The sequence below is a fragment of the Macaca fascicularis genome, chromosome 4 (genome assembly GCF_037993035.2).
Source record: "Macaca fascicularis isolate 582-1 chromosome 4, T2T-MFA8v1.1".
In the NCBI taxonomy this organism is placed as follows: Eukaryota; Metazoa; Chordata; class Mammalia; order Primates; family Cercopithecidae; genus Macaca; species Macaca fascicularis.
The window spans coordinates 101,841,613-101,853,911 of record NC_088378.1 but is presented as its reverse complement, the minus strand read 5'-3'; the positions used below and the strand labels follow the sequence as shown (position 1 = coordinate 101,853,911).

At 40.4% G+C, this 12,299-nt stretch overlaps 1 protein-coding gene across 10 annotated transcripts in view; it reads left to right on the top strand.

The window, feature by feature from the left end:
- KCNQ5 (potassium voltage-gated channel subfamily Q member 5) overlaps positions 1-8,502 on the top strand; it is a 567,701-nt gene extending 559,199 nt beyond the window's left edge. For 8 of the 10 annotated variants that reach the window (XM_074037671.1, XM_065543828.1, XM_074037670.1 and 5 more), the window contains 3 exons: positions 3-134; positions 1,993-2,119; positions 4,131-8,502. In XM_074037671.1, coding sequence (XP_073893772.1) covers positions 3-134; positions 1,993-2,119; positions 4,131-5,093 — 1,222 coding nt within the window. In that variant the 3' untranslated portion in view covers positions 5,094-8,502. The remainder of the gene's footprint in view (positions 1-2; positions 135-1,992; positions 2,120-4,130) is intronic. The other 2 variants (XM_074037672.1, XM_074037673.1) reach the window with 1 other exon arrangement.
- Positions 8,503-12,299: the final 3,797 nt, after the last annotated feature.

The following is a 12,299-nucleotide window of genomic DNA, read 5'->3' as shown; positions in this document are numbered from 1 at the left end:
AGAATTATGAAATTTCATGTTGCAAAACGGAAGTTTAAGGAAACATTACGTCCATATGATGTAAAAGATGTCATTGAACAATATTCTGCTGGTCATCTGGACATGTTGTGTAGAATCAAAAGCCTTCAAACACGGTAAGCAAAGAAAATGTCATTCCTTGTAAAGGAATGGGCATAGAAACTATCTAGGAAGAACTTCTCTTTAGTAGAGTAAACCTCTGAACTCCATATTTTTAGTTCATTTTTAGTGGGCAAATGGAATTTGCTTTTAACATTGATTTTATTTTGCTTTTAACATAGATATAACTCAGGCATTCAAAGCATCCAACTGTCTCATTTTCCTCATCTGTAAAAATGGAAAGAAAGTTAGTTCTTGCCTCATAGGGTTGTCATGAGGATTGAATGAGTTAATGCATGTAATTCATAACATGTAACAGACCTGGCACTGTGTCTAATAAACATCAATGGTTGTTACTGATGTTTGAATTATTACTGCTGCTCCTAAATTATCTAAATTCCATTTATTATCTAAATTCTAATCGTCCTTTGGGAATAACGTAGTATGTGTCCTTCATTAAGTTTCATCCAACCATCCAACCTGTGAAGATAGGCCTTTCTCTGACCTTTATACAGTAGTAGAGTCTACTGCAGAGCACAAGAGCACTCAGAATCTTGGTGTGCTGGGCCAAAGTTGAGACTTGGCCCTTGTGTTGTTTCCCGGTCACAAGTGTGTTCACCTTGCTGTGGGCTAAGATTGAGCTCTTTCCTTCATTCATGTCCTGTATGGCTCTAGATATATAGTATCCTTCTAGTAGCATCTTATTGAGTGATTAAAAGAAATGAATTCCATATATTAATTCCAACCACATATAGTTGATTGTGATTATCTCAAAGCCAAAATATTTAGTAAGTTCAGTTTTTGAAGAGCCTTGCTTTATTATCAGCACAAATCACCAGCATTTGTGATTGTATAGTGCCCAAAATGCAAGGACTGAGTCTTGAACTTTTTTTATGTCCCCACAGCACACTTAGCCCAGTGTGAGGCATAGAATGGGCCCTTAGTAAAATACCTGTTCATCAATTGCTATAGAAATAACAATTTGTTAATTCATTCAGCAGGTAATTATTGAGCCCATCGTGTGTGCCAGGACCTGTGGACATCCAGAGACTGATAAAATAATGACCCAGACTTTGTAGTTTGCAGTTTAGTAGATTAGATGTCATGGCAGGAAGTGAGTACTGCCTATGTTTCTCTGCAGACAAAGTAAACTGGAAAATTGTCAATACTCTTGATAATTCAATTCTAAACACAAACAAAAAAAGAAGAAAGTGATTCTCATTTAGGCTGATCAAGTTTTCTTGGAAACTGCTTTAATTCATTCTGTAACATCTGTAACATGACCAGAGATTGTGGTCATATTACAATCTCTGCCTAGATGGCCATGGCCTTCTAAGTTCTTTAATAAAACTGTCTATGACTCCCAAGGTTTTATAAAGTTGAACTGCTACAGAATTTATAGAACCAATCTTGGGTTTCTAGCTCATGTATTTTCTCCAACTTGAATTCCAAAAGAAAAAGACCATAGCTTTCTTATCTGCTTATCTTTCACATAAGTATAATAAATGCTCAGAGACTAATCTGTTCTATTAATGTAAGATAACTATAATTATGATTTTTGTCATATTTTGAAATGGTTAAATTCAGGAACTGCCTGATCAGAGATAGAAACATATTACTTTGTAGTTTAGGACACTTTTACTTCAGAAGATCACCCGTAAGTGATTTTATCTTGGACCAGAATAATGAGAAAATTAATCTCATGTGTAATCTCATGTTAAAACAAGCATATCAACTGGAAGAAGTTCTTTCTTATTTCATCTTACATAAATTGAAGATAACTGTTTTTAATTTTTTTTTCCAAAACTCTTCATTCTGGCCTAGGGCAATCTCCACCTTCAGCCCTCATAATCAGATCTCCTCTTTCTCTGATAGTGTTGATCAAATTCTTGGAAAAGGGCAAATCACATCAGATAAGAAGAGCCGAGAGAAAATAACAGCAGAACATGAGACCACAGATGATCTCAGTATGCTCGGTCGGGTGGTCAAGGTTGAAAAACAGGTACAACTCAACTACACTGGGTAACTTTTTAGCCAGAATTTTTTAAATCAAAATGTATTGCCGGGCGCAGTGGCTCACGCCTGTAATCCCAGCACTTTGGGAGGCCGAGGCGGGCAGATCACGAGGTCAGGAGATCAAGACCATCCTGGCTAACACAGTGAAACCCCATCTCTACTAAAAATACAAAAAATTAGCTGGGCGTGGTGGTGCATGCCTGTATTCCCAACTACTGGGAGGCTGAAGCAGGAGAATGGCGTGAACCCGAGAGGCGGAGCTTGCAGTGAGCCGAGATGGTGCCACTGCATTCCAGCCTGGGCGACAAAGCGAGACTCTGTCTCAAAAAAAAATAAAAATAAATAAATTTTATTATAGGCAATTGTATGTATTACAGTGATTATTTTAAAATAAATAAAATCACAAAATAGTGAATAAAATTAAATGTTCTTTGTGTGTAGATAGTGCTCTCTGAAATACTTTGGATTTCCATTTAAGGAATAGAAAATTTCATCTCATCAATTAATAGTTAATTGGAACCAACTGTAGATTTCCAATAGTTGAAAATTGTTTAAAAATAACAAAGATCTATTCTTCATTTGTGTTTTGGTTGTTTTTATTGTTTCTTTTTTTGGGTCACTACTTTTCTCTTTTTTTTTTTTTTTTTTTTTTTTTGAGAGAGTCTCACTCTATTGCCCAGGCTGGAGTGTAGTGGCATGTTCCCGGCTCACTGCAACCTTTGCCTCCCAGGTTCAAGTGATTCTTGTGCCTCAGCCTCCCAAGTAGATGGGATTACAGGCATGTGCCACCACACCCGGCTAATTTTTGTATTTTTAGTAGAGACAGATTTCACCATGTTGGCCAGGCTTGTCTCAAACTCCTGACCTCAGGTGATCCACTTGCCTCGGCCTCCCAAAGTGCTGGGATTACAGGCAAGGGCCACAGCACTCATCAGGTCACTCCTTTTAACAATAAAACAAGGCCAGGTGTGGTGGCTCACGCCTGTAATCCCAGCACTTTTGGAGGCCGAGGCAGGCAGATCACAAGGTCAGGAGTTCAAGACCAACCTGACCAACATGGTGAAACCCCATCTCTACTAAAAATAAAATAAAATAAATAAAACCTTATTATAACTCTGATGACACATTGAATGAAGTCTGTTGTATCTTCATATAAAAAGACAATTTTCCAGAAATCAAATGGCTCCCCCAATTTAATCGAAAATACTTCATGTATTAATTCTGGAGCATTTTGTACCTTTTTTTATATATACCTTTAAATTCAGAATCACCTAGAGTGATACTTAACGTCTTGATTTCATTATAGAATAAGTTCCTTACTAGACTTCTGTAGTTTCAGAATGTCTTCATAGAGGAGACTTAGGAAAGACAATCTGGCGTGAATGGGAAGTCTTTTTTTTTTCTTTTTCCAGACAGGGACTTCTCTGTCACCCAGGCTGGAGTGCAGTGGCACAATCATGGCTTACTGCAGCCTCTACCTCCTGGGCTCAGTCAATCCTCCCAATTCAGTCTTCCTAGTAGCTGGGACTACGGGCAAGCACCACCACACCTGGCTGATTTTTGTATTATTTTTGGTAGAGACGAGGTCTCGCCATGTTGCCCAGGCTGGTCTCAAACTCCTGGGCTCAAGTGATTCTCCTGCCTCAGTCTCCCAAAGTGCTGGCATTACAGGCGTGAGCCACTGCACCCAGCCTGGAATGGAAGGTCTTAAAGTTGTATTTTTATAGTGCTTATAATGACTTTTGAGAGGCACTATTTAAAGAAGTGGCGGAGGGAGAGATGCTAATAAAGACTATATAGAAGCCAAAGTGTCCCTATCTTCCTAAGTCCTCCTCTGACCCCATCATTGCTAAATGCTACATTCACTAAAGGTCAAGACTGCATCGTACTTTATGTTCAATATTTCTTTAAATGTGTTGGCACATTTAGAATTTAAAAATGAAGTCCATTCCTAATAACAGATTATACTCATGTGTAACCATTTTCCTCACTTCTAGGTACAGTCCATAGAGTCCAAGCTGGACTGCCTACTAGACATCTATCAACAGGTCCTTCGGAAAGGCTCTGCCTCAGCCCTCGCTTTGGCTTCATTCCAGATCCCACCTTTTGAATGTGAACAGACATCTGACTATCAAAGCCCCGTGGATAGCAAAGATCTTTCGGGTTCTACACAAAATAGTGGCTGCTTATCCAGATCAACTAGTGCCAACATCTCAAGAGGCCTGCAGTTCATTCTGACGCCAAATGAGTTCAGTGCCCAGACTTTCTACGCGCTTAGCCCTACTATGCACAGTCAAGCAACACAGGTGCCAATGAGTCAAAGCGATGGCTCAGCAGTGGCAGCCACCAATACCGTTGCAAACCAAATAAACACGGCACCCAAGCCAGCAGCCCCAACAACTTTACAGATCCCACCTCCTCTCCCAGCCATCAAGCATCTGCCCAGGCCAGAAACTCTGCACCCAAACCCTGCAGGCTTACAGGAAAGCATTTCTGACGTCACCACCTGCCTTGTTGCCTCCAAGGAAAATGTTCAGGTTGCACAGTCAAATCTCGCCAAGGACCGTTCTATGAGGAAAAGCTTTGACATGGGAGGAGAAACTCTGTTGTCTGTCTGTCCCATGGTGCCAAAGGACTTGGGCAAATCTTTGTCTGTGCAAAACCTGATCAGGTCGACCGAGGAACTGAATATACAACTTTCAGGGAGTGAGTCAAGTGGCTCCAGAGGCAGCCAAGATTTTTACCCCAAATGGAGGGAATCCAAATTGTTTATAACTGATGAAGAGGTGGGTCCTGAAGAGACAGAGACAGACACTTTTGATGCCGCACCGCAGCCTGCCAGGGAAGCTGCCTTCGCATCAGACTCTCTAAGGACTGGAAGGTCACGATCATCTCAGAGCATTTGTAAGGCAGGAGAAAGTACAGATGCCCTCAGCTTGCCTCATGTCAAACTGAAATAAGTTCTTCATTTTCTTTCCAGGCATAGCAGTTCCTTTAGCCATACATATCATTGCATGAACTATTTCGAAAGCCCTTCTAAAAAGTTGAAATTGCAAGAATCAGGAAGAACATGAAAGGCAGTTTATAAGCCCGTTATCTTTTAATTGCATGAAAATGCATGTTTAGGGATGGCTAAAATTCCAAGGTGCATCAACATTAACCCACTCATTTAGTAATGTACCTTGAGTTAAAAAGCCTGAGAAACCAAACACAGCTAATGCTATAGGGTGTATGAATATGTCAAGTTTAGGTCATTTAGAAGATTTGACACTGTATTTTGAAATTATGGGAGTAAACACCTTCAAATTTCAGGCATTTCTGCTTTGTGACTAAATACAAACTACATTTTCAAGATTAGGCCATAATGTATATTTAAACACAATGGCTATCAACAGCTGCTAATAAGGTATCAACTAAAGCAGAATTGGGGAACAATAGAAATGGCTGCTTATTTCAAGATATATTTGCCAACCCGTTCCTATTCAGTCATTTTATTATTAATGTAATTTGAATGTCAATTTGTGTGCTTTTGGTGATTTAGCGCTGTGGCAAGCAATTTTGCACATCATTTTCATGTTGTTCTTTATGACAAGAATGTTCTTCAATTAGAAAATGTGCAAATAACGAAATTCAGGGCCAGTGGGGCAAATAGACTATCCGACATATTTGACTTTATGAAAACGTATTCCCTAATGGCAGAATCAACTTTATAAGTGGTCAACTTCTACACAAGCGTATGAAATACTGGTCAGTAGAACAGCCATTGTGATTGGACTGGTTTCTCTGCAGTGGCGCCAACCCCAGGCTTGCCAGTACTGCCCATGTAAAGGGCAAGTGTGAGAAGCTATTCTCATTTTGCTGACATACAGGTAGGACCCTGGGGGACAGGACATTTGAGTGGGACTGAGATAGGAAAGGCTTGAAAAGAATCCAGAAACACCACCAGGAAGTTGGCAAAGTAAAAGAAAATGACTTCCCCCTCAAAGGGCATGAGAGGGAGAGAAACAAACCAAAATAGAAGAACTAGACTTTTTAGAAAATGAGTATTGCTAGGGAATTCAACTACCTAATCTTCCCTTATTCTTATATATAAGCAGAGAATTTTTGCAAGGTATTTATTTTTTAATATGCCCTGAATGTCTTTTGCTATTATGTGTACATTTTGCATATGAAAGTCTAAGACGAAACTTCCTTTACTTTTTATACTGTAGTGAAAATTTTCTATTCTTCCCAAGAATATTGTCCCAAATCTGAAATTACTGGTTCAATTTCCTGATATAAACATTTACAATTAGAAGCTAGATAGTACTGGCAGGGTCTGCACATCAGAACTTAAATATATCACAGCAGCAAAAAGACCAAGGGAAACAAAACGACAAATGTATTTATCAGAAAGCAAGCAATGCTGACTGCTTGTTAGAAACCCGTCTAGCTATCTTAGGTCGTCAGAACTTCAGCCAACATAATGACATTCAAAAGAAAAGAACATAAGAGATAGCATCAATTCAATTAAACCCTAGCCACAGGAGGATTCAAGAAAGGAAGTTGTTTCCTTGGCAGACATTAATGCTGCCCCCAGAAGTACTTCTCCAGCAGCCAAGCAGATGATCAGGGTTATCAAGTGGATGTTCAAAGGAAGAAGGAGGCCCTGAACTCCACCAATCCTCCCCAGTCCTCCCCAGCCCTCCCCAACAGGTTTTCTCCATCATTGACTCTCCCCTGCTTTTCTTCATTAACTCCTTATTCATTCCCTGCCAGAATGTTGCTTCTGAACTTCACCAGGCCTTAACCAGCCTCCATCCCCAAGTCAACCAGCTCTCCGCTTTACCTAAAATGTGCTTCTCAACCTTTTAGAACCTTGTCCCTTTTGATAAACATGGAAATTTTTAAAGCTTCCTCTTCTCATCCCACTTGGATTCTGAGACAGTTGGAATCATTTAGAATCTTTTTGGCTGCTGGAAACACATAGAAGATAAAGGCTAAATTTTACACTTCAGTTAAGACTTTGTCAATCCTTTTAAGCAATTGTTTTCATTTTCAAAATACAGAATGTTAGTAAATTATGAAAATCAATTTTTCATCTTCATTCAACCTGAAGTGATGATTCCCCCTCCCAAGATTCCCCCTTCCCAAGAACATTGCATACACACACATACACACACACACCGCTCCACTGACCTAAAGCCACACACCTGCCATGACTGGGCAGGCTGTCTCCCAGTATTAACAGAGGAAGAGGAGGGAGGCAGCAACTTTCAGGTAGCACTGATTCTTGGACATACTCTGTCCTGGGTCGAACCCCACTGGCAGCAGGAATTCTGAATGTATTGGGGACCCCTCCTTAGGCTTCGTTAAGCCTCAAACACAGTACAGCTCACCCAGCATTGCTGAAGACCGAAGATTCAGAAAGAAAACCTACACACAACACTGAGGTCTTAATCCTAGCAAAATGTGATAAACCATGTTGTGAAAAACTTTTATACATTGAAGCCATGACCATTTTGTGTCTATCTTACTCTAGCACAAAAATTGGGGGATGTTAAAAGATAGTTGTGTGGAAACTGTAAGGTTCTGTCTGTCGCGTTACTCTCTGTGGAAATGAGAGGGGTCTCCCATTTACACTAAGCAAAGTTCCATTGGTCAGTTTTAATGATGTCTTGAAGCACAATTTAGCTGAGCACTGAGTAGCCATATGCTTTCTCAGTACAAGTGTGTCTGCCTTCAACATGTAGGGTTGATCAAGCTATTACTTAATTGCAAATATCCCTTGTATGAGATTAACTAAAAAAATTTTGCTATGTCTGATCTAAATGTTTGCATTTTGTTCAACTAAATATTTGTAGATTGCAAGTTTTGTTTAAAATAACTTTATTGAGTTTTTAAGTCCTGATCTGTTCTAAGGTGCCTTTCTCACCTCCCATTGATTCAGTGATTCTGAAGTTCTTAATTTGCAAGTAAAATAAGTCTACTAGAGAGGAGGAAATCAGGCACAAAGTGACCAATTCTCATGCCCATTTGCAAAGCAAAACTATAAGGATGATGAAACCTGGGTAACTAAATTAATGGATCATTTCACTAAATCAGATTGAGGAAATATCATCAATATTAACTTGTCTCCCTAGAAGCTGATATTTTTCGCCTTAAATGACATGGTTGTGTTTTTGTAAAAGAAACTTAATCTAATATAATTATGTGCATTTAAGTGAGCAGTTCTAAGTCATGTATGACAATGCAATTGTCTGTTTCCTGAAAACAAATAAATCAGGAACACCATATCCATTTCAAGCTACCATTAAAGTGTAATTTCCTTTGCTCTCTTCTACTGGGATTATTTGTTTTAAAGTAAAACATTAAAAAGATGTCTATAAACAGCTAGTGTGACTATTTTTATCTGGAACTAACTAGATGGTTCTGAACTGACTGGACCAAGTCTACCAAACTGACTGTATACAGATTTTGGACTGAAATACAAAAATTATCTTTTTGCAGTGTTACTGAAGAAGTCTTTGGTATTTTGGGAAGGGGGGAGATTTGCATATGCTCCTGGGGTTTTTGTGAGAAATATTAATTCGAAATTGATTGTAACTCACATACCACATATTCACGTGAGTTTCGTTTTAACTATAATAAAGGGATTTGCTAAACAACGTTAAGAAATGGGGACCAGGTGGATGCCCAAATGCTGCAGCCTCTGGCTACTCAGAACTACCATTTTAAGCACCTACCCAGCTCTGCCTCACCAGGGAAGGGCTTCTGCTCCCAAAGGACCTTTTTTTCTTCTTCCCTAAAAAAAAAATCCCATTTTTTCAATTTCATTACCAATTTTGCACTAAGTTCCAAGGGTTAATCCCAGTGGAATTACTTTCAAGGAGATAAATTTTCAAGAGATAAAACTCTGGAATACAAAGCAACAAAGCCCAACAGAGATGTTTTAGACAGGAGGAAGAATTAGGGAGCGTTATCCTGGAGGGAGGAAGAGGCTTCCCACTATGGCTGTAAAGAGATCAAATAGGTATGTGCCTGTTCTATCAACTTCTAGATGAGGGAAAAGAAAATTGTGTATAGTATATGCTTGCTTGACCAACTTAAAAATGTTAAACCGCTTCCAAACATTTTTGGAAATACTTTAGCAGTACTTCCCACTCCCACCATTTAAAACAAAATATACTTACAACAGTCATTCTGTCCTAACCATTCATGAAAATGGGCTGCCAGATCTTGAAGTAACAACTTTTATCAGTCTAGATTCAACTGCTTCGAGAATCTGGTACAAGTAAAAAGTGTTTCTTTGAAAAAATTTAAATTTTATCTTACACAGCTTTGAGATTTGAAAACAAAATAGAAATCTAAAAATGTTTTTAAAGCAAAAATAGGCCGAGCACAGTGGCTCATGCCTGTAATCCCAGCACTTTGGGAGGACAAGGTAGTTGGATCCCGTGAGGTCAGGAGTTCGAGACTAGCCTGACCAATATGGTGAAACCTTGCCTCTACTAAAAACACAAAAATTAGCCAGGCATGGTGGTGTGTGCCTATAGTCCCAACTACTCAAGAGGCTGGACATGAGAATTGCTTGAACCCAAGAGGCAGAGGTTGCAGTGAGCCAAGACTGCAGAGATCATGCCACTGCGTGATTTGTTTTTGAAATGTAGCAGAAATCTGCTATATTTCTGTGTAGGTACAGCCTAGGTATCATAATGGAGGAGTGAATATCTCAAACACTGGCGTGAGATTACGAGCACTTAAATAGTAGCTCTACCAGTAGATAGCTTTATGATCTTCAGCAAGTCACTGATTTCTTAGTGCACTGGTTTTCCCATGTAAAATTGAGATAATACTGACTACAGGCATTTCTGTTTTGAAATGTAGCAGATACATTACATGCAAACTATCGATTTAGGCACTGCCCTGGAACCACAGCACCACAAAACTGGTGAATGGCAAAACTTTCCTGTTCAAATAAATAGGAAGGTCAAAGGTACATTGAAATGATATATTACGCTTTGCCTAGTCACATGATTTACTTCATTTCTGTTACCATGTTGGCGACTATTTTAAGTCCAGTATGCTCTAGGATAGATATCAGGGTTCTAGGGTTTCCATACAGTGTCACAACACCTGCACCTACTTTTAGAACTTTTCACCTGTATGCTTTTTTAGGTTTGTTTTTGTTTTGTTTGTTTGTTTTGTTTGATTGTTTTTGGAGACAGTCTCTCTCTGTCACCCAGGCTGGAGTGTGGTGGTGCAATCTCAGTTCACTGCAACCTCTACCTCCCAGGTTCAAGCAATTCTCATGCCTCGGCTTCCTGAGTAACTGGGATTACAGATGTACACCACCATGCCGGGCTAAATTTTTGTGTTTTAGCAGAGATGAGGTTTCACCATGTTGCCCAGGCTGGTCTCAAACTCCTGAGTTCAGAGGATCCACCCGCCTTGGCCTCTAAAAGTGCTAAGATTTACAGGCATGAGCCACCGTACCCAGCTGCTTTTTTTTATCTTTGGTGACACTCATCCGTTTCCATTACTTGCTGCTTCTTCCTTCTCTGTTCCTTTGCCTGCATCACTGTGACTTACTTCCTGTATCACCAATCCCTATCCATTCCTGTGCCCCCCAAGCAACTAGGTACTCACACCCTACCCTTGCTGCAGCTCAGGGTGCCACTCACCCTCACATAAGCCATGATGACATCACACCATGCACACCCCCAATACACAGATGCTTTTCAGAAGTGCTGGCGCTCCTCATCTGAGTCCTTGGCCAATGCTGCAATGCCCCGTTCCACCCCCCCTTACCAGAAATCCCTCTGCTTGCTTGGTGGGAGAGGAGGCAAACCCCACTCCAGGATGGGAACTCCTTGCTCTTTTTTTTTTTTTTTTTTTTTTTTTTTTTGAGACAGGCTGGGGTGCAGTGGCGCGATCCCGGCTCACTGCAACCTCAACCTTTTGGGTTCAAGCAATTATCCTGCCTCAGCCTCCCTAGTAGCTGGGATGACAGGTGTGTGCCACCATGCCTGGCTAATTTTGGGGTTTTATTTTTTGTCGTTTTTGTTGTTTTATTTTTCCGAGATAGAGTTTTGCTCTTGTTGCCCAGGCTGGAGTACAATGATGCGATCTCAGCTCACTGCAACTTCCACCTCTTGGGTTCAAGCGATTGTCCTGCCTCAACCTCCTGAGTAGCTGGTATTACAGGCATGCAACACCATGCCCATCTAATTTTTGCATTTTTAGTAGAGACAGGGTTTCACCATGTTGGCCAGGTTGGTCTCAAACTCCTGATCTCAGGTCATCCACCCTCCCGGCCTCCCAAAGTGTTGAGATTACAGGTGTAAGCCACCACACCCAGCCTAATTTTTGTATTTTCAATAGAGATGGGTTTTACCATGTTGGTAAGACTGGTCTTGAACTCCTGACCTCAGGTGATCCACCCATCTCAGCCTCCCAAAGTGCTGGGATTACAGGCGTGAGCCACCACACCTGGCCACTCCTTGCCTTTAGGGTAAACTAATTCTTCCACTCTGGGTTCCCAAGCCCTTGGGTTGTCACCTGCTGCCCTCTGCTTCCCCATATCTGCAGCATCTCACCCTTTCCCCTCATAAATATGCTTAAGCCTCTCTCCCATGTTACCAACAACTTTCCAGTACCCTCCCTTCCTCTTTATTTTACTCTATACATCATCTTGACTTTAGAAACAAACTGCATCTTATAAAATAAATTATATAAAGTACTTCCATTTCCACAGCATCCACCCACTAACCAGCACATGACAGTCAGAATCACGCCCACCCAACACCACAGAAAAGCTGCACTAGAAATGCATCCATGACCTCTTAAAGGCTAATTCAAGGGACACCTTCAACCGGCATGCCTTTTGGCTTTTGTGTAATAGTGGACACTGCAATCACTCTTTCTTTCTCTTAAAATGTCTCATCTTTCAGAACGCCACCCCTTTCCAGTTTGTCTCTGTAAGTTATGGAGAAAAAATAAAAAAGGATTTTTCCTGAACTCTCACTCAACAATCAACACAGAAGACTTCTGTGACCTCTGGTCGCCAAGACGTGTATGGGGATTTCTCCCCACTGTCAAAAGACAAGATTACAACACATTCAGTCTGAAGATCTTAATTGGTTTTTGTTTGCAGTTCTAAAATTGGACAACACCTCCTTCTATAC